Genomic DNA, 20721 nt, shown 5'->3' with positions numbered 1-20721 from the left:
TGGTTATAAAAAGTCATTTATTCTTATTATTTGTACATGAAAACAAAAAGAAACATGAGGAGCATCAGGAGGCAGACGGCGGCTATCAGTCATAAATAAAGAAATCAACTAAATAAATAGACAGCAGGAGGCTCAGCAGCTCCAGTGTAGTGTCTACAGCTGACCTCCACACACACACACACACACACACACACACACACACACACACACACACTCTAACACCACAGAAGAAGAACTAATCAGCCTAAAGCAGGAAAAACATTGCAGTAGTCAAAATACAAAAACTACAAATCACAGAGGCCACAGCAGCTCCGACTCTTAAAGGAACAGTACGTGTTATTCTCTGTTATCATTAATATCACCTCATGTCCAGTAATTATGCTAAGCTAAGCTAAGCTAAGCTAAGAACAACCTGACTCATACATGAGAGGGAATCCATCTGAACGTCTCACTGAAACAAAGACCAGAACTTATAAAAGGTTGAACTGCTCCTTTAAGGCTTCATTCTGTCACAGCAGGTCACAAACTTCCTGTCAGAGATTTAATGTCAACACCTGTCTGATTAAATGTTGACTTCCTGTTTGTCCACTTTGATCTTTACTTTTAACTGATAAAGAAACATGTTGACGGGGGCGTGGCCTGTATGTTTCATTAATTGTTAGATATTCAGGTTATGATCTGTGGAAGTCTCCATTTTTTATTTGTCTCCTGATGACGACACAAATAAACCTTTTAAATCCAGTTTTCAGTTAATATTTAAATACTGCCCGAACAAACTGAAGGTGACACAACTGTCCCGATGGGATCTGTTTGTGATGGGACCTGTTTACGATGGGATCTGTTTGCGATGTGACCTGTTTGCGATGTGACCTGTTTGCGATGGGATCTGTTTGTGATGGGACCTGTTTGCGATGGGATCTGTTTGCGATGGGATCTGTTTGCGATGGGATCTGTTTGCGATGGGATCTATTTGATGTGACCTGTTTGCGATGGGATCTGTTTGCGATAGGACCTGTTTGCGATGGGATCTGTTTGCGATGGGATCCGTTTGCGATGGGATCTGTTTGCGATGGGATCTGTTTGCGATGGGACCTGTTTGCGATGGGATCTGTTTGTGATGGGACCTGTTTGCGATGGGACCTGTTTGCGATGGGACCTGTTTGCGATGGGACCTGTTTGTGATGGGATCTGTTTGTGATGGGATCTGTTTGCGATAGGACCTGTTTGCGATGGGATCTGTTTGCGATGGGATCCGTTTGCGATGGGATCTGTTTGCGATGGGATCTGTTTGCGATGGGATCTGTTTGCGATGGGATCCGTTTGTGATGGGACCTGTTTGCGATGGGACCTGTTTGTGATGGGACCTGTTTGCGATGGGATCCGTTTGTGATGGGATCTGTTCGGATGGGACCTTTTTGTCATGACACTGAGGCATCAGACTGGGAGAGTCCTGCTGCCGTCACCATGAATCATTTCATGATTTCATGATGCATCTCTGGACTTTGCTCAGCTGTGGTCACATGACCTGCAGGTGTTGTCCTCGGCTCAGGTGATAACAGCTGAACAAGGGTCACTTCCTGGAGAAGGCCCTGAGCCACAGCTGACAGCTCTCTAACTTATCGGTCTTGTTCAGGCAGTAATTATTCACCGTTTCATTTCTGTCACATCAGGAGGAACATCACATTTCATTTTGGCCTCCACAGACTTCTGTAGGTTGTGACCTTTAGCCTGAGCCCTTGTTGCCATGGTGACGCCCTGCTTCAGTATAAACAGCTGCACATTTAGAAAACATGTGAACTTTAGTCCCTGAGAGACAGACGGCCTGATGGGAAATCTGTCAGTGTACAGAGCTCCAGTTTATTTATATAGTGGTTCAGAACTGTCTGTCTGTCTGTCTCTACAGTCAGTCGTCTGTCTGTCTGTCTCTACTGTCTCTGTCTGTCTGTCTGTCTGTCTGACTGTCTCTACTGTCTGTCTGTCTTTACAGTCTGTCTGTCTGTCTGTCTCTACTGTCAGTCTGTCTGACTCTACAGTCAGACAGACTGACAGTCTCTACAGTCAGTCTGTCTGACTGTAGAGACAGTCAGTCTGTCTGTCTCTACGTCTGTCTGTCTCTACTGTCAGTCTGTCTGACTGTCTCTACAGTCAGTCTGTCTGTCCTACAGCACCACAGGAATGTCTGCTACATGTCCCCGTCCGTCCACACAGACAGGAGGAGACACCTGAGCGTCAGTCAGCAGGTCAGAGGAAAACTAACACTTCACTATCGACTCAGGAGGGTTTGATCAGCTGATCAGTGAGGAGACACCTGTGTGTCTCAGGTGAGCTCAGGTGAACTGTATCTTCATGACCTTTGACCTCTGTTTCATCACAGTACAGACTGACAGGTCACAGGGGTCAGAGGTCACGAGGGACCAGGTCTCATCCCTGACGCTGAGGTCAGAGGGTGCGTTTGGTTCAGTGTCGGGAGCGTTTGGCGGGCGGGGCGGGGCCGCGCTCTGATAGGCCGAGTCTGCTGAGCTCTGAGTGGAAGAACTGCTGCAGGCGGTGACCGGCCTTCGCCTCGTTAGTGTGACGAGGATTATACTGCAGACAGTTAGAGAACATCAGGTCCACGTCTGAGACGAACTCACCTGGAGGGACAGACGGGTAGAGCCAGACAGACAGACAGACAGACAGGTGGAGAGCCAGACAGACAGGTAGAGAGACAGACAGAAAAGTAGAGAGACAGACAGACAGACGGGTAGAGAGACAGACAGACAGACAGACGGGTAGAGAGACAGACGGGTAGAGAGACAGACAAGTAGAGAGACAGACAGACAGACATCAGTTCCACTTCCTTTATCACAGCGAAATAAAAACACATTTTCCAACTTTAAATCTAGCAGCAGACTAAAACTGGCATGTTGGTCCGTCGCTCAAAACTGACTTCCTGTTTCACTCTTCAGTGTGTGTGTGTGTGTGTGTGTGTGTGTGTGTGTGTGTGTGTGTGTCCTCACCTGCTGTCTGATATTCACAGTTGTTGACTTTCTCTCTGATGGTGCTCAGAGCAATTGGCTTTTTGATGATGTCATAGTAGTCAGGGACCTGCAGACGGGTGGACACAGAGACAGACAGGTGTAGTATATGTATCCAGGTGTGTGTGTAGGTCTGTGTGTGTGTGTGTGTGTGTGTGTGTGTGTGTGTGTGTGTGTGTGTGTGTGTGTGTAGGTGTGTACCTGAGTCCTGGACACCAGCTTCATGAAGGGCCAGCTGTCTTCATGTCGGACCAGCTCCACCGTTAGCTGCTCACAGGCCGACAGCTCGTGGACGCCGTGGTTCCTGCCGGAGGAGCGCCGACTGGACGAAGACGAAGAGGAGCAGGTGGAGGATGAAGGGGGGAGGACGGGTTTGGAGGGTTTAGGAGGGGGAGTCACGTCTGGGGGAGGAGAGGGGAAAGGTCAACTGGTGTTACTGATGTTTAACATCAAGGTTCAGTTCAGACAAGAGCTCCACATACACCTGTCTGAAACCAGCTGTTTACCTGTTGACAGGCGATACTGTGTGCTGATTGGTCCTTACCTGTTGGCGGTCTCTTGCGGGCCTCGCTCTGACTAGATGAGGTCTTGCTGTTGCTGTTTGTCAGCAGGATTTCGTGGCTCAGACGGGCACTGACTCGACTCCCAGAGCGGGCAGCAGGTTTACCTCCAGACGCCGTGTTGGCCTTCACGGTGGGGGGTGTGGCTTTTTTCCCTGAGGATCTGTGATTGGACAGAATCAGTAAACTGGGATCAGAGTTCAAGTAAACTGGTATCCTGTACGATGAACTGGGACCAGACAAACAGATACTGACTTAGAGGCTGATGAATTCTTCCCTGCTGATGCCGTGCTGCTCTTGGGCGTGGCCTGTTGACCTTTGGGCGTGGCCTGTTGACCTTTGGGCGTGGTCTGCTGGCCCTTGGGCGTGGCCTGTTGGTTCTTGCCTTTCAGGGGCGGGGCCAAGCTCTTCTTGGTGCTGCAGAAGATAAACTGCTGTTTGAGCTGATCTCAGAGCAGATGGACGAAGCTGAAATATTTCCACACTTACCTCACGATGACTTCTTCTTCGTCCTCCTCTGACTCCTCCTCTTCCTCTGACTCCTCCTCTTCTTCTTCTGACTCCTCCTCCTCCTCCTCCTCCTCTTCTTCTTCTTCATCCTCCTCTTCCTCCTCCTCGTCGATAGAGGAGCGTTGACGGGACGGTAGGCGGCTAGATCTCTGTTTGGGTCGACAGTCTGGACAGAACCAGTCGCCCTCTGGGACCGACTGAGACACAACAGACAGACAGTTACAGTCCACAGAACCAGACCAGAATCAGAACCAGAACATGTGACAGTGTTAGCATGATTCTAATTCAGGCTAACTCTCCAAAGCACTGTAAAGACCTGCCGTTTTTGTACAGTCATTAACAGTTTCCGACTGGTGGGTGTGGCCTGTATTTACCTTGAGGCGGGGCCTCAGACAGTGGGTGTGGTGTCCTCGGTCGCAGCCGTCACACAGCAGCATGTTGTCAGCGTCTCCTTTGCGTCTGCAGATGCGACAGCGAGCGTTGAGGATGGAGCGAGACCAGAGGACGCTTCTCTCCAGACTAGACAGGTGGACAAACACCTGGACACAAACATCAGCATGTTAGTCCCACAGTCAAGACTGAAGTGTGTGTGTGTGTGTGTGTGTGTGTGTGTGTGTGTGCGCGCGTGTGCGTGTCTGACCTGAGACAGACTTGAGCAGGACTGCAGAGACTCCCTCCATCGCTCCAATACCGTCTTACTGACCCGACCGCTGTCACTGCCGTCTGACAGGCAGACAGGAAGAGAGACAGACAGACACAGACAGGAGAACAGACAGACAGTGTGAGTCTCCTGGCAGACAGCAGCACTGACAGTGATGATGACGACATCTGTGAAGGTTCACGTCACTCTGCTGACATCAGTTCAGAGTTGTATTAAACAGGAAGTCGTACCGTCACTGGCCTGGTCGTCGTCCTTCTTCTTGTTCTTCTTCGTCTTCTGCTCTTTCTTTGAGTCATCCTCACCCAGCGGTGCTTTGAGGAAGCGTCTCTCGATGCCTTGCTCAATGTGAGCGAGGGCCTGAGCCAGGATTCGTACTGAGCTGCTGACGACCTGAGGAGTCCCAGAGCCGCTGCAGGATGCCACGCTGTCGGCCTTCAGCTCCTGCAGCCTGAAACACACACACACATTTAAAACACACATGGACACAGGAAGAGGAGGAAGGCAAACAGGAAGTACCCGTCTCTGGCTCTCAGGTGTGAATGTTTGTTACCTGTCTCTGGCTCTCAGGTGTGCAGGCGAGTCCACCTCCATGGCCTCCTCTCTTCCGTTCATCCCTCCGTTCTCTCGGCCATCGGAACTCAGCAGCTCGTAGTTTCCTGCTTCCAGCGCTGAGCGCCACACCTGTCTGTCCATCACCTGAACACAGACATACAGACAGAAAGACAGGTGAGTGTGATGTCAGCTGCTGTGTCTACTGTTCACCACCAGGTGTGTGTTTACCTTCAGAGTTCCCAGAGTTCCCTGGTGGATCCGGTCCTCGATGTCCAGCAGCAGGTCTCTCAGTCTGCCCTCCATCAGAGTCTCAGCTGAAGCAGTGCATTCTGGGACAGATCGGGACGACTCTGGGTGATCTGGACAAACACCACAGGTGTGTTTACAGGTACTTTACAAGTAGTATACCTGAGTGCATATACCTCCTGTGTGTATTCACCTGTATACATGTACCTGTATACAGCGATCAGCCTCAACATTAAAACCACTGACAGGTGACGTGAATAACATTGATCATCTCATCACAGTGTGATGTTCTGCTGGGAAACCTCGGGTGCTGCCATTCATGTGAATGCCACTTGACACCACCACCCATCAAAACACTGTTGTGGACCAAGTACACTCCCTCATCACAACAACACTACCCGATGGCAGTGGCCCCCCAGCAGGACAATGTGCCCTGACACACTGCAAACACTGCTCAGGAACAGCTCGAGGAACACAATAAAGGGCCCGAGGTGTTGACCGGGCCTCCAAATTCCCCGGATCCCATCTGATCGAGCATCTGTAAGACGTGCTGGAGCAGGTCTGATCCATGGAGGCCCCACCCCCCAACATACAGGACCCAGAGGACCCACTATAAAACGCCTTGGTGCCAGGCACCACAGGACCCCCTCAGAGTGTTTTAAGTCCATGTCTTGACAGGTCAGAGCTGTTTTGGCTGCACAAGGGGAACCTTCACAATATTAGGCAGGTGGTCATAATGTTATGCCTGATCGGTGCATATGTACCTGTATACATTTACCTGTATGGCTGTACTTGTTTCGGTCATAGTCCTGCAGCAGGTGTTGCAGTCTCTCCCTCTCCTGCAGCAGCGCCTCCTTCAGGCTGCTCTCTCGGTGACCTCGGGGGTTCAGGGCCTCGATCAGCTGATCCACCTCCTCCACTGAGTTGTAGAAAGACCATTGGTTGGGACGTTTGACAGGCGGCCCACATGTGTGGAGGGGGGCGGGGCTTGAGCCAGCACTGTACAGCAGGAAGTATTAATGACCATTAGAAACATCACTGAACACCTGAGCTCCTCATGCCTCACACTCCGGACCAGAAGGAGACGCAGTCACCTACCTTCCTTCTGCAGGCTCCTCCTTCACCTCCTCGTCCTCCATCTTGATGGTGGCATCCTGCGCAGGTTTGGGGTTCGGTTCCAGCATGTCCTCCGTCAGGCCGAAGCAGTCCTCCTCCACAAACAGGGTGGAGGCTGAGGGGAGGAGCCAGTAGCGGCGGTACAGGCGATCTCTGCCCAGAGGCAGCAGGCAGGTGCAGGCCGCCGCCTTCTGAATCCGCTCCAGCAGCTCTCGAACCTGCGAGGTGAGACGAACACGACGTTCAGATCACACTGTGATCGATCAGCTCAGTAAAACATGAGTTGATCAATAATTAGATGTGTGGTTAATGAGTCAGTTTCTAACCTTCTCCTGCTCGCTCTCCAGCTCCTCTGCAGTCAGGCTGGTGGGGGGGCAGGACGAGGGCTTGGGGTCAGAGGTCATCAGCTGCTGTTTCTCTTTCTGGTTCAGTTTAGCTGCAGGAGAGACGACAACCATGACTCATCACGATGCATCACGGTGCATCACGAGAGAGAATGAAAATCAGTCGAGGTAAAGTTACAGTGATTCATTTATCTACCTTTCATCTTCTTCTTGTTAAATGAAGAGTTTTGCGCCTCGTCTTCTTCAGTGTTTTGTTCTACAGGAGTCTCACTGTCAACATGTTAACAAATCAGAAGGACATTTATTATAATAAACTTAATAACAGCTCAAATAAAATGAATTTAATGTGACTGTTCAGTAAATTAGATGCTACCAGTTTCTCCACTACCTGTTAGTTTGGAGTCCTCCCTTCACCTCCTGCTCCTTCAGTCTCTCCTCCTTCTCCTTCATCCTCTGCTCCTGCTCCCTCAGCTTCTCCTCTTTGCGAAGACGAACCCTGAAGGAGGAGAAGGACGGACACATCAGGACACTGCTTCTCAATGTTGTCCTGATTGATCTTTAATACAATGTACCTGTGTATATACACCTGTGTGTATACCTCTGTATACACCTGTTTATATACCTGTGTGTATACTTGTGTATACCTCTGTGTATACTTGTGTGTATACTATACACTTGTGTGTATACTATACACTTGTGTGTATACTATACACTTGTGTGTATACTGTGTGCATACACTTGTGTGTATACTGTGTATACACTTGTGTGTATACTGTGTATACACTTCTGTGTATCAGAGCATATGAGCGGAGCAGAGCGTGGAGCGGAAGGATTTTGTGTTGAGTGAGGAGCGGCTTTTTTTTTTTTGAAAGGTGGAGCGGAGCCTCATCTCTCGCTCCAATTTCGCTCCGGTCGCTCATGCCCCACCCTGAATGCATCTTTGCACCTGCGCACACACCCACACTATTTTCTTTCAAAACTATGGAGTTTACTGTGTACTTCAGAAAAGAAACTGAGAAGTCATACAAGTGTACTATTCCTGTAAAAGTAACAGATGGGGATAATGTGGAACAAGAAAAAGAATGCAGCAACATTGTTGCAGTTGGTATAGAGTCTAAAAAGACACATTTCTCGGAAACACAGCAGTCTACTACAGGAACACACTGCTAAATCAAAAGGTGAGCTAGTCGCTAATGCTAGTAAAAAATACGTTTTGTATGTGTAGTAATGTTCGGCCAAGCTCATGTTTTATTTGTGAATAGAAGATTACAGGTGAGGGTTGTACGATGCAGTTTGGTTTTTTTTGAGCGGAGTGGTGAGCGAGTGGAGCAGGATAAAATTTTTGATGGAGTGGAGCAGAGCGGAGAATGCGCAGAACCAGGCGGAGCTGACGAGCGGCGCAAATTGACAGATCTGTGAGCGAGGAGTGGAAATTTTCACCCGGTCCGCTCCGCTCACATGCTCTGCTGTGTATACACTTCTGTGTATACCTGTGTGTATACACTTCTGTGTGTACCTGTGTGTATACACTTCTGTGTGTACCTGTGTGTATACACAGAAGTGTATACACTTCTGTGTATACCTGTGTGTATACACTTCTGTGTATACCTGTGTGTATACACTTCTGTGTATACCTGTGTGTATACACTTCTGTGTATACACTTCTGTGTGTACCTGTGTGTATACACTTCTATGTATACTTGTGTGTATACACTTCTGTGTATACTTGTGTGTATACACTTCTGTGTATACTTGTGTGTATACACTTCTGTGTATACTTGTGTGTATACACTTCTGTGTATACTTGTGTGTATACACTTCTGTGTATACTTGTGTGTATACACTTCTGTGTAGACTTGTGTGTATACACTTCTGTGTATACTTGTGTGTATACACTTCTGTGTATACCTCTGTTTACACACAGTAGACGCACAGTATACACAGAGGTATACATGTATACCTCTGTGTTTACTGTGCGTTTACCTCTGTGTATACTGTGTGTATACCTCTGTGTATACTGTGTGTATACCTCTGTGTATACTGTGTCTACTGTGTGTATACCTCTGTGTTTACCTCTGTGTATACTGTGTGTATACCTCTGTGTATACTGTGTCTACTGTGTGTATACCTCTGTGTATACCTCTGTGTATACTGTGTGTATACCTCTGTGTATACTGTGTCTACTGTGTGTATACCTCTGTGTATACCTCTGTGTATACTGTGTGTATACCTCTGTGTATACTGTGTCTACTGTGTGTATACCTCTGTGTATACTGTGTGTATACACTTCTGTGTATACCTCTGTGTATACACTTCTGTGTATACCTCTGTGTATACACTTCTATGTATACTGTGTGTACACACTTCTGTGTATACTGTGTGTACACACTTCTGTGTATACACTTCTTTGTATACACTTCTGTGTATACACTTCTGTGTATACTGTGTGTATAAACTTCTGTGTATACCTGTGTATATAGACTTCTGTGTATACCTGTGTATACACTTCTGTGTATACCTCTGTGTATACAGTTGTTTACACACAGTAGATGCACAGTATACACATGTATACCTATACCTATAGTATACACAGAGGTATACATGTATACCTCTGTGTATACTATAGGTATAGGTATACATGTATACCTCTGTGTATACTATAGGTATAGGTATACATGTATACCTCTGTGTATACTGTGCATCTACTGTGTGTTTACCTCTGTGTATACTGTGTGTACGTAGCGTAAACAAACTGAATTCACGGTGATGACCGGGTCTAAAGGATAAATATAAAGTACACTGGGACGAGTGACAAGTAGAACAATGGAAGGTAAATCCAGCAAAAACCAGGAAGCTGGCGCAGGAAACCTATTCTATTTTAGCCTACTTTCCTATTTCTTAACTTGTTTTAATGTTTTGTTTTAATGTATTTTAAATGCTTTTACTGTAATTGTATGCGCCTGTAAAGCACTTTGAGTTGCCTTGTGTCTGAATTGTGCTATACAAATAAACTTGCCTTGCTTTGTGTCTACTGTGTGTTTACCTCTGTGTAAACTGTGTGTCTACTGTGTGTTTACCTCTGTGTATACTGTGTCTACTGTGTGTATACCTCTGTGTATACTGTGTGTACCGGTGTATACTGTGTGTATTCCTCTGTGTATACTGTGTGTATTCCTCTGTGTATACTGTATGTATACCTGTGTATACTGTGTGTATATCCGTGTATACTGTGTGTATTCCTCTGTGTATACTGTGTGTATACCCGTGTATACTGTGTGTACTGTGTGTATACCTGTGTATACTGTGTGTATACCTGTGTATACTGTGTGTATATCCGTGTATACTGTGTGTATTCCTCTGTGTATACTGTGTGTATACCCGTGTATACTGTGTGTACTGTGTGTATACCTGTGTATACTGTGTGTATACCTGTGTATACTGTGTGTATACCTGTGTGCGGCCTCCTCTCTGTCGCGGCGGTGTTGTTCGGCTCTGATTTCTCTCAGTTCCTGTTTGGCAGCTCTTTGATCCTCCACACAGTCTTCAATCAGGTCTCTGCTGGATGCCAAGGTCAGCAGCTTCCCCACCAGAGCCTGTAGGATCTTCAGCTTCTCCCCTTTAAACATATCAATCATTGATCAATAACTGATCAATAACTGATCAATAACTATCTGAATCATTTGTTACTGTCTGACCTGGTGTCAGGTCGTACACCGCCGTGCCTGACAGCTTCTTCAGCAGCGCTGGTTCGGCCAATCGCAGCTCGACACACGGGTCGTCCGTCAGCATGAAGCCACCCTGCTTCTGGTAGCGGAACTTGGCGTTGCCGTGGTAACAGTCGGCACCGGACGCCAGGATGTGCAGCCGCAGGATCTCTGACAGCGTGCAGCTGTCCAGGTCCAACTTCCTCAGACTGCAGCCCTGATGCAGCTGAGGCCAGGCCGCAGCCAATGAGGCAACGGCACTCAGAGCTGACTGAGTGACATCACAGTCGTCATCCAGAGCCTCCGACAGGTCTGCACATAAACAATACACACATTATACACACAATATACACACGTTGTGTGTGTGTGTGTGTGTGTGTGTGTGTGTGTGTGTGTGTGTGTGTGTGTGTGTGTGTGTGTGTACCTTCAGCTTGGTCTTTGGCCATCTCCTCCTGCTCCTCGGCCAGAGCCTGAAAGATGGCCGACAGGAAGAAGAACAGCAGCTCACACAGAGGACCTTCAGGGTCGGAACCCACCAGAGCCTCCTCTAGAACCTCTGAGGACAAAGAGAGAATATCTGTCAGAACAGAAGGAACATCTGATAGAACCAACTTAACATCTGTGAGAACAAACACAACATCTGCTAGAACCATCACGACCACCAGAACCTCTGCAGAAAGGGAGAACCTATAAGAAGAACCTTAACTTTCAGAGAACAGAATGTGTATTTAATCACATTATAGCTCTAGAAACTGTCAGAACTAAAACACCTGTAGAACATCTGTGAGGCCCTTGAAAACCATCAATTGAAGCCACTCAGCTTCTAGATCCTGCGAGAACCGTTTAGAACCTAAACTTTCAGCAAACCTGAAGAACATTTGTTAAGTTAAAGATAAAAACCTCCCAGGCCTTCACTAGAACCACGAGAACGTCTGAAACATCCATCAGAAGTGACATATCACAAATCCTAATGATCACACTGCACCAGCACCAGAGTCAACCGGACTGGGAGCAGAACCCTCTAAGGAACCACAGGGTCCTGGTCTAATTCTGTTAGGAGAATCTGTGTTCTAACCCAGAGAGACTCCGTCGGAGAACTCGTCCTTCAGGTCAAAGACCTCGCCGAAGGCCCGCAGGAACTCCAGAACCATCAGAGCGTCCCCAAAGAGCTCGGCTGGAAGACGAGTCCTCACTGGAACCGGACTGGGTAGCTCCTGTAGGACCAGCACACACAGAAACAGAACCTGGTTCAGAGGAGAACACTCACAGACCTGCAGGTTCATTACTTCATCCTTCTGCATTAATGGTTCAATCAAACTTTATTTGTACAAACGAACAGATGGGAACAGAGTGACTGCTCTGTGGTGCGTTCACTGACCTTCAGGTCTTCACACTCCATGTCTTCTCTGGGTTTGTTCCACAGTTTCAGACGTTCTGCGTACTTCTTCTTCTCCTCCTTCAGCTTCTCTCGCTCCTGAAGATCAGATTAAAGACGTCTCAGCTCTCAGACACTTTGATTTTATTGATTGATTAGATTTTAATTTTAGAATAAAATAAAGTATAAAACTCACCTTCTCCTTCTCCAGCTTCCTGCGCTCCTTCTCCTCCCTCCTCCTCTGTTTCTCCTCCTCAAACCTCCTCCTGTGCTCCTCCTTCAGCCTCTCTCTGTCCTCCCTATCCCTCCTCTTGGCCTCCTGAGCCTCCTCCTTCTCCTTCTTCAGTCGAGCCTTGTCCTGAGCGGCTGCAGCCATCTCCTCCCTCTGCTGCAGTAGCTTCAGCTTCTCTGCTGCCTTGAGCAGCGACGAGCCGGCCTGTGAACGCATCACGACATCACAGACTGTGAATGTAACATCCAGATGAACCTGCGACACTTCACTGACCATCAGCTCACATTATTGATTAGAAACATTTCATAACACTTGATCACTGATCAGACGGCTGGGTCACACATTTTACAAACAGTTTACACACATTAAACTTAAATCAGTGGAGCGACATCGCTCACCTGTCCAGGTGAGCCCCGCCCTCCGCCTTTAGAGGGGGGGCTGAAGGGGAACAGGGGGGGCTCATCAGGGAAGAACTGAGAGAACGTTTGTTCAGACAGACCGTACTTCATCACTGTGGAGGACTGAGAGACAGGAAGTGATCGTCAACACACAGGAAGTCATCGTCAACGCACAGGAAGTCATTAACAGGTCATATGGTGCGTTCAGACCAAACGTGAAGAGAACGCGAGTTTGATCGCAGGATTATTAATTATTTTCGAGTTTCAGCGTCTGGTTGACGGCAGCTTCCAGCTCGACCTGAGGCTGACCGGTGTCCAGGTCTCAGCTGCAGAGCGTCTGTCTCCACTGAGATCAAAATTAAAATCAATAAATAGTAACTGTGAGCAGCAGGTAGACGGAGACTGAATGAATCTGTCAGTCTGAACCAGAACAAAGAGGTTCTCTGTGTTCCGACTCAATAAACGGATCAGAAGCTGAAATAACAACATCATGATTCTGCGTCAGGTCTGTCGGCCAGACAACAAGCGAACTACGTTTAAAATGTTTGTTCAGATCGATCAGAGCTGTGCTGAGACATATTTCCATGACTTACCAGGTAGTCCGACTTCCTCGCTCACTTTCCTCCCACCAGCTCTTTAGTTGTCCTGTCTCAGTACAGTAGATGTGTTATCATACAGCTGTGTGTGTCTGCAGGCGGCAACCTTACTGATTATTATCCTCCACTGTTGTTCATGAATGTCTGGAGATCAGCGACGTTAACGTCATGACGTCAGTGTGAACGTCAGCGCTGATACTTTCAGACACAACGTCACAACAAATCCTCCAGTTCAGTGTTTTCAGCTCAGAGGATGTGTGAATGATAACTTTGTTATATTGTGGACCTGCAGATGATTCACCTGGTGTTTGGTCTGAACGCCTCATCACCTCATGTGTTTATCATTGTGGCGTATTAATATTCTCACCTTGAGTACGATGGTCCCGTTCTGAGGTTCACAGTGTTGTTTGAAGAGCAGCTTCAGTCTCTCTCTGGACACTGTGGACTTCCTACGACTGAACACACAAACATCAACATTCACACAGACGATCAGCTGACATCAAACATCTGGAGAGTTTATAAGAAACTGAAAACGTTTGTTTGCTTCTGGTTCACATTAAATCTTCTTCAAAGCAGCAGAGTGATCCGGTCCTGAAGCAGGTCCGGTCCACTGAGGATCAGTTCGTCCTCCAGCAGTGACAAAGAATTTTCACTGTCGATTCATCTGTCGGTTATTGTTCTGGATTAATTGATCAGTGTTTGGTCGCACACTTCTTCAGATCGTCACAGAGCGGAGACGGTTTCATTACAGTCGACACTAATCGATTAATTGATTATCTGTCTGAATTCAAACTTGCAGTCTCTAATCACAGAGAGTTTGAAGTTATCTCCCCATCCTCCAGCAGAGGGCGCTCTTTAAACCTCCTCTTTAATATATACTGATCAGTAATGTGAGCTAATCAATAAAGGTGACTGAGCTGATCAGATGAACAGACACTCCTGTAGATGTTAACAGTAACAAACCTGCTGACTGTCCATCAATGGCCTGACTGATAGACTGATCGATCAATATCGGCTGATCAGATCTATCAGTATCAGACATGTTGTAAAAGAGGAAAGCTTTTTATGTCAGAGTAATAGTTACTTGAAGTAATCGATTAGTTTTATTTGTAATTTAAGTGTCAAAATGTATTAATATTTAAATTAACAGCTTCAAACAAATCAATAAAGTTTATATTAAACTGTTTAATGAGCCGATTGATCAATATCTGAATGTTTTTACTCCCTGATATTGACGATTGGCGGTGATCTACCATCATCATCATCATCATCTCAGAGCTGAGAGCACAGACAGCAGGAAAACACACACACACACACACACACACACACACACACACACACACACAGAATGGATGATGTCACAGTCTCACCTGATCTGATTGGCTTTAACAGTGAAGGGTTCTCTGTGTTCGCCCTTCATCATCATCATCCTCACTGTGTATTTGAACACTGACGGACTCAGAGGCTTCTTCTTCCTGCTGACACACACACACACACACAGATCATTAACTCTCTATCCTCTCTTATTTTGTCAGACCCTGCTGCCTACATTACCCACAGTGCACCTCTCCCTCTGACAGTTGTTATCAGCCTGCAGCAGACGTCTTTATAACTCACAACAACAAACTGTCTGTTTCTAACTTCAACTGACTCATGTGACATCACTCGAGGTCATTAATCAGACGGCTCACTGCTCCCTCTGAAGGATCTGGACCTGGAGACACCTGGAGACACCTGGAGACACGAGCTGTCGGTTAAACCCCACAGGACCAGGTGACCTTTGACCTACTGACCCGTTGACCTGAGCACTGGGACTCTGGAAGGCGCTGCTCTCGTCGTCACTGTCGCTGATGACGATGGTGTCGCCCCCAGCTGGTTTGTTGTGGCCGTTAGCAGCCGGCGCTCCGTTAGCGCTCGAGTGAGGAGAGTGAACCTGCAGGATCTCACACACATGCCTGACACACACACACACACACACACACACACACACACACACACACACACACACACACACACACACACACAGAAATTGAGGATTCATGAGAAACATCATGTTTTTAAGTTTTCTTCAGTATCACAGTGATCCAGTGATAGTTGTCTGTACATCCACAGGTTCACTGCTAACAGGAAGTGCTAACAGCTAACTCAGCAAAGTTTTAATGGAGTTTTGGAGTTTGTTCAAACTTCACCTGACTTCCCTTCAACGTGGGGGGAGGAGATAATGACTGGATTTTACTTTTTGGCTGAACTGTGTCTTTAAACCGTTTAAGTTTTAAACTCTTCATTCTGCTTCTTTGATAAATGTTTCCTGGTCGTTTGTCAGCACAGAAACTCTGCTGGATGATTTTATTTAGTGCACTTGAATGCACCTCAAACACAAATGGCTGCAGGTTTTTTCTTACGCTCCTTCGTTGAAACTCTGACCTGCTTCTTTCATCAGAACAAGATCCTTCATTTCTACATTTTAACCACAAATCTGAAACATTAATTCAATTCTTCATGTAAATATTAAAGGAGCACTCTGTAGTTTTATAATGAGAAGGGAAACATCTTTACTGACTCAAACTAAATAAACAAACTCTCTTTGTTTATATGTGGCGGACCCTGCCACCTTTCTATCTTCAAACAGTGTTGTGGGACCTTATTTTCCCCTGAGAACAGCTTGTTTATTCACTGATGGAGCCAGTTTGTGTTATTACCTCATTAAAACTGATGAATACAAACTGTTGTAGCTGAATCATATTTAATGTTCCCACTCTTCTCTCCTCTGTGACTAACGATAACTCGTGTAGGGTTGTCATGTCTCCGTACCGGGCTCCGTTGCGTCCCGTGACGTCCACTGTCTCTCCGGGGAAGAAGCGGTCTTTGACGAAGACGTAGACGTCCTCGCAGAGCTCCGTCAGCCTGCAGCGGTGGCTCAGGGCGGCCAGGTGGAGCAGAGGCACCACCAGAGACGGAGGGAAGCTCTGCAGGCTCTGCTTCGCCCGCCGCTCGCTCTCCACCGCCTCCAGGTAGGTGAGGCCCGCTCGCCCCGTCAGAGCACAGCTCCACACCAGACTGTTGCACAGGATGGTCCGCTCAAAGAACTCACTGCGGAGACAGGAGGAGAGGAGAGGAGTGAGACCTCCTGTCACACATCAACAACAACACAGATCTGAGATCAATAACTTTTTATTCTCTTCACCAACACAGAACTTCCACTGAGGAGCACTTCATCTTCAAACTGAACTCATTGATTATCAGTCTGATGTTGGTTTTCAGTTCCAACATCTGATCAATAATCACAAACTCTGACTTTATATTTCAGTTTGAGGACAAACTTTAAACTCATTAACAATCAGTCTGATGTTGGTTTTTAGTTCTTCACACACATCTGAGGTGTCAGAAGAAGTTCTGAAGAGGCTGAAAATAAAGAAATCAATCAACAGATGATCAATAATCACAAACTCTGACTTTATATTTCAGGTTCTTTGAGTTCTTTTCTTATAAATCTGAGTTTATTCCTTCAGTCAGACGTGTGATGGTGACCTGACAGACATCACCTGTACTGTAGCTGGAACAGGTGAGCAGCCCCTCAGCAGGTGTTCAAACTTTATTGACACAGAGCTCAGTGACAGACAGCGGCCTGTGTCATCAGCTAACGGCTAACAGCGAGCTAACGGCTGACAGCTTGTTAGCTAACTCTGCTAACAGCCGCCAACTCTCTTTAGCTCGGTTAGCTTAGCTTTAACAGCTCACCTGTCCCCTCCTGACATCACACACCTGTCCTGACCTGTTCTCCACCTGTTCTCAGACACTTTCTCGCCTGTACAAGTTAGATTTTTCACTCTCAGTAAACTTGGTTCTCTGTTTCTTGTCTGGAAGTTTGCCAGCCGACCAACTGTCAGTCAAAGTGGACTCCAGCGGCTCTCTGGCCTCCGTCCAGGTGAGACAGGTGAGTTGGGACACTTACTCGTAGCTCCTGAAGATCTCGTGTGTGATCTTGCAGAGGAAGACCTCCTCGTCCGGCCGCAGGTCCGCCGGAGGTTTCTGTCGGAGGAAGGCTTTTCTGTGGAGGAGCGGCATTTCAGCTCCGCTTCACCGGCGGCAGCACTTTGAAAAAAAGGAGGGAAACCGAGTCACAAAGACCGAACCTGAGAGCCAAAGTGACCCACAACAAACCAAAGTCCACCCTCAGACCCGAACCGGAGCCCTGAGCCCGGAGGACCGGAGCATCCACCGAGCAGAAGGAGCGCGAGGCGGCGCGGCTCTTTTGTTACCGCCGCTGTTAATCTGCCCGCATGGAAATGAGACGTTCACTGTCCGACACAAACTGTCTGTTTGAGCCCAAAACTACACAAACACACGTCTCCCTCCGCCCTCACCCTCTACAAGTCCGCACGAACACTTCTCTGACCCGCTTCACCGAGTTGTGTAACGATGAGGAGATAATCCGCGGTGAATGTTGAAGAACAAGTCCCGAGCCGAGCTGAGCCGAGCCGAGCTGAGCCGAGCGGAGCAGCGGCGGCTTGTTGACCAAGTTTTCATCCACTTCACGGACCCGCTCAGAACTCGGACAACTCAGTGTTCACTCAGCTGAAGCTCATTTACAGAAACGATATGGTGTCAACATGTTACTGTGTGTGTGTGTTCTACATGTTACTGTGTGTGTTCTACATGTTACTGTGTGTGTGTGTTCTACATGTTACTGTGTGTGTTCTACATGTTACTGTGTGTGTGTGTTCTACATGTTACTGTGTGTGTTCTACATGTTACTGTGTGTGTGTTCTACATGTTACTGTGTGTGTGTTCTACATGTTACTGTGTGTGTGTGTTCTACATGTTACTGTGTGTGTGTGTTCTACATGTTACTGTGTGTGTGTTCTACATGTTACTGTGTGTGTGTGTTCTACATGTTACTGTGTGTGTTCTACATGTTACTGTGTGTGTGTTCTACATGTTACTGTGTGTTCTACATGTTACTGTGTGTGTTCTACATGTTACTGTGTGTGTGTGTTCTACATGTTACTGTGTGTGTTCTACATGTTACTGTGTGTGTGTTCTACATGTTACTGTGTGTGTGTTCTACATGTTACTGTGTGTGTGTTCTACATGTTACTGTGTGTTCTACATGTTACTGTGTGTGTGTGTGTTCTACATGTTACTGTGTGTGTGTGTTCTACATGTTACTGTGTGTGTTCTACATGTTACTGTGTGTGTGTGTTCTACATGTTACTGTGTGTGTTCTACATGTTACTGTGTGTGTGTTCTACATGTTACTGTGTGTGTGTGTGTGTGTTCTACATGTTACTGTGTGTTCTACATGTTACTGTGTGTGTTCTACATGTTACTGTGTGTGTTCTACATGTTACTGTGTGTGTGTTCTACATGTTACTGTGTGTGTGTTCTACATGTTACTGTGTGTTCTACATGTTACTGTGTGTGTTCTACATGTTACTGTGTGTTCTACATGTTACTGTGTGTGTTCTACATGTTACTGTGTGTGTGTTCTACATGTTACTGTGTGTGTTCTACATGTTACTGTGTGTGTGTTCTACATGTTACTGTGTGTTCTACATGTTACTGTGTGTGTTCTACATGTTACTGTGTGTGTTCTACATGTTACTGTGTGTGTTCTACATGTTACTGTGTGTGTGTTCTACATGTTACTGTGTGTTCTACATGTTACTGTGTGTGTTCTACATGTTACTGTGTGTGTGTTCTACATGTTACTGTGTGTGTGTTCTACATGTTACTGTGTGTGTGTGTTCTACATGTTACTGTGTGTGTGTGTTCTACATGCTACTGTGTGTGTGTGTGTTCTACATGTTACTGTGTGTGTTCTACATGTTACTGTGTGTGTGTGTTAACATGTTACTGTGTGTGTTCTACATGTTGCTGTGTGTGTTCTACATGTTACTGTGTGTGTGTTCTACATGTTACTGTGTGTGTGTTCTACATGTTACTGTGTGTGTGTTCTACATGCTACTGTGTGTGTGTTCTACATGTTACTGTGTGTGTTCTACATGTTACTGTGTGTGTGTGTTAACATGTTACTGTGTGTGTGTGTGTTCTACATGTTACTGTGTGTGTGTGTGTTCTACATGTTACTGTGTGTGTGTTCTACATGTTACTGTGTGTGTTCTACATGTTACTGTGTGTGTTCTACATGTTGCTGTGTGTGTTCTACATGTTACTGTGTGTGTGTTCTACATGTTACTGTGTGTGTGTGTGTGTGTGTTCTACATGCTACTGTGTGTGTGTTCTACATGTTACTGTGTGTGTGTTCTACATGTTACTGTGTGTGTGTTCTACATGCTACTGTGTGTGTGTTCTACATGTTACTGTGTGTGTTCTACATGTTACTGTGTGTGTTCTACATGTTACTGTGTGTGTTCTACATGTTACTGTGTGTGTTCTACATGTTACTGTGTGTGTGTTCTACATGCTACTGTGTGTGTTCTACATGTTACTGTGTGTGTTCTACATGTTACTGTGTGTGTTCTACATGTTACTGTGTGTGTTCTACATGTTACTGTGTGTGTTCTACATGTTACTGTGTGTGTGTTCTACATGCTACTGTGTGTGTGTTCTACATGTTACTGTGTGTGTGTTCTACATGTTACTGTGTGTGTTCTACATGTTACTGTGTGTGTTCTACATGTTGCTGTGTGTGTTCTACATGTTACTGTGTGTGTGTTCTACATGTTACTGTGTGTGTGTGTGTGTGTGTTCTACATGCTACTGTGTGTGTGTTAACATGTTACTGTGTGTGTGTTCTACATGTTACTGTGTGTGTGTGTTAACATGTTACTGTGTGTGTGTGTTAACATGTTACTGTGTGTGTGTGTTCTACATGTTACTGTGTGTGTGTGTTCTACATGTTACTGTGTGTGTTCTACATGTTACTGTGTGTGTGTTCTACATGTTACTGTGTGTGTGTTCTACATGTTACTGTGTGTGTGTGTGTTCTACATGTTACTGTGTGTGTGTGTTCTACATGTTACTGTGTGTGTGTGTTCTACATGTTACTGTGTGTGTGTGTTCTACATGTTACTGTGTGTGTGTTCTACATGTTACTGTGTGTGTGTTCTACATGTTACTGTGTGTGTGTGTTCTACATGTTACTGTGTGTGTGTGTTCTACATGTTACTGTGTGTGTGTGTTCTACATGTTACTGTGTGTGTGTGTTCTACATGTTACTGTGTGTGTGTGTTCTACATGTTACTGTGTGTGTTCTACATGTTACTGTGTGTGTGTTCTACATGTTACTGTGTGTGTTCTACATGTTACTGTGTGTGTGTTCTACATGTTACTGTGTGTGTTCTACATGTTACTGTGTGTGTTCTACATGTTACTGTGTGTGTGTTCTACATGTTACTGTGTGTGTTCTACATGTTACTGTGTGTGTTCTACATGTTACTGTGTGTG

At 46.3% G+C, this 20721-nt stretch overlaps 1 protein-coding gene across 1 annotated transcript; it reads right to left on the bottom strand.

Moving 5' to 3' along the window:
• Window positions 1–17830, bottom strand: baz1a (bromodomain adjacent to zinc finger domain, 1A). Its single transcript, XM_073483361.1, has 28 exons — window positions 17264–17830; window positions 16123–16401; window positions 15105–15266; window positions 14682–14789; window positions 13679–13766; window positions 12716–12838; window positions 12282–12521; window positions 12089–12184; window positions 11786–11924; window positions 11135–11266; window positions 10702–11022; window positions 10457–10622; window positions 7395–7502; window positions 7203–7276; window positions 6989–7098; window positions 6645–6880; window positions 6325–6545; window positions 5529–5659; window positions 5299–5444; window positions 4979–5196; window positions 4728–4810; window positions 4462–4626; window positions 4067–4284; window positions 3833–3994; window positions 3562–3740; window positions 3219–3418; window positions 3000–3087; window positions 1–2633 (listed from the first exon to the last, which is right to left on the bottom strand). The coding sequence occupies exons 1-28, from the start codon at window positions 17374–17376 to the stop codon at window positions 2458–2460; spliced, it is 4482 nt and encodes a 1493-aa protein (XP_073339462.1). The 5' UTR covers window positions 17377–17830; the 3' UTR covers window positions 1–2457.
• Between the last annotated feature and the right edge of the window lie 2891 nt (window positions 17831–20721).

The sequence above is a fragment of the Pagrus major genome, chromosome 16, assembly GCF_040436345.1.
Source record: "Pagrus major chromosome 16, Pma_NU_1.0".
NCBI lineage: Eukaryota > Metazoa > Chordata > Actinopteri > Spariformes > Sparidae > Pagrus > Pagrus major.
Note: the sequence above shows the minus strand (reverse complement) of the source record. Positions and strands in the feature narration are given on the sequence as shown.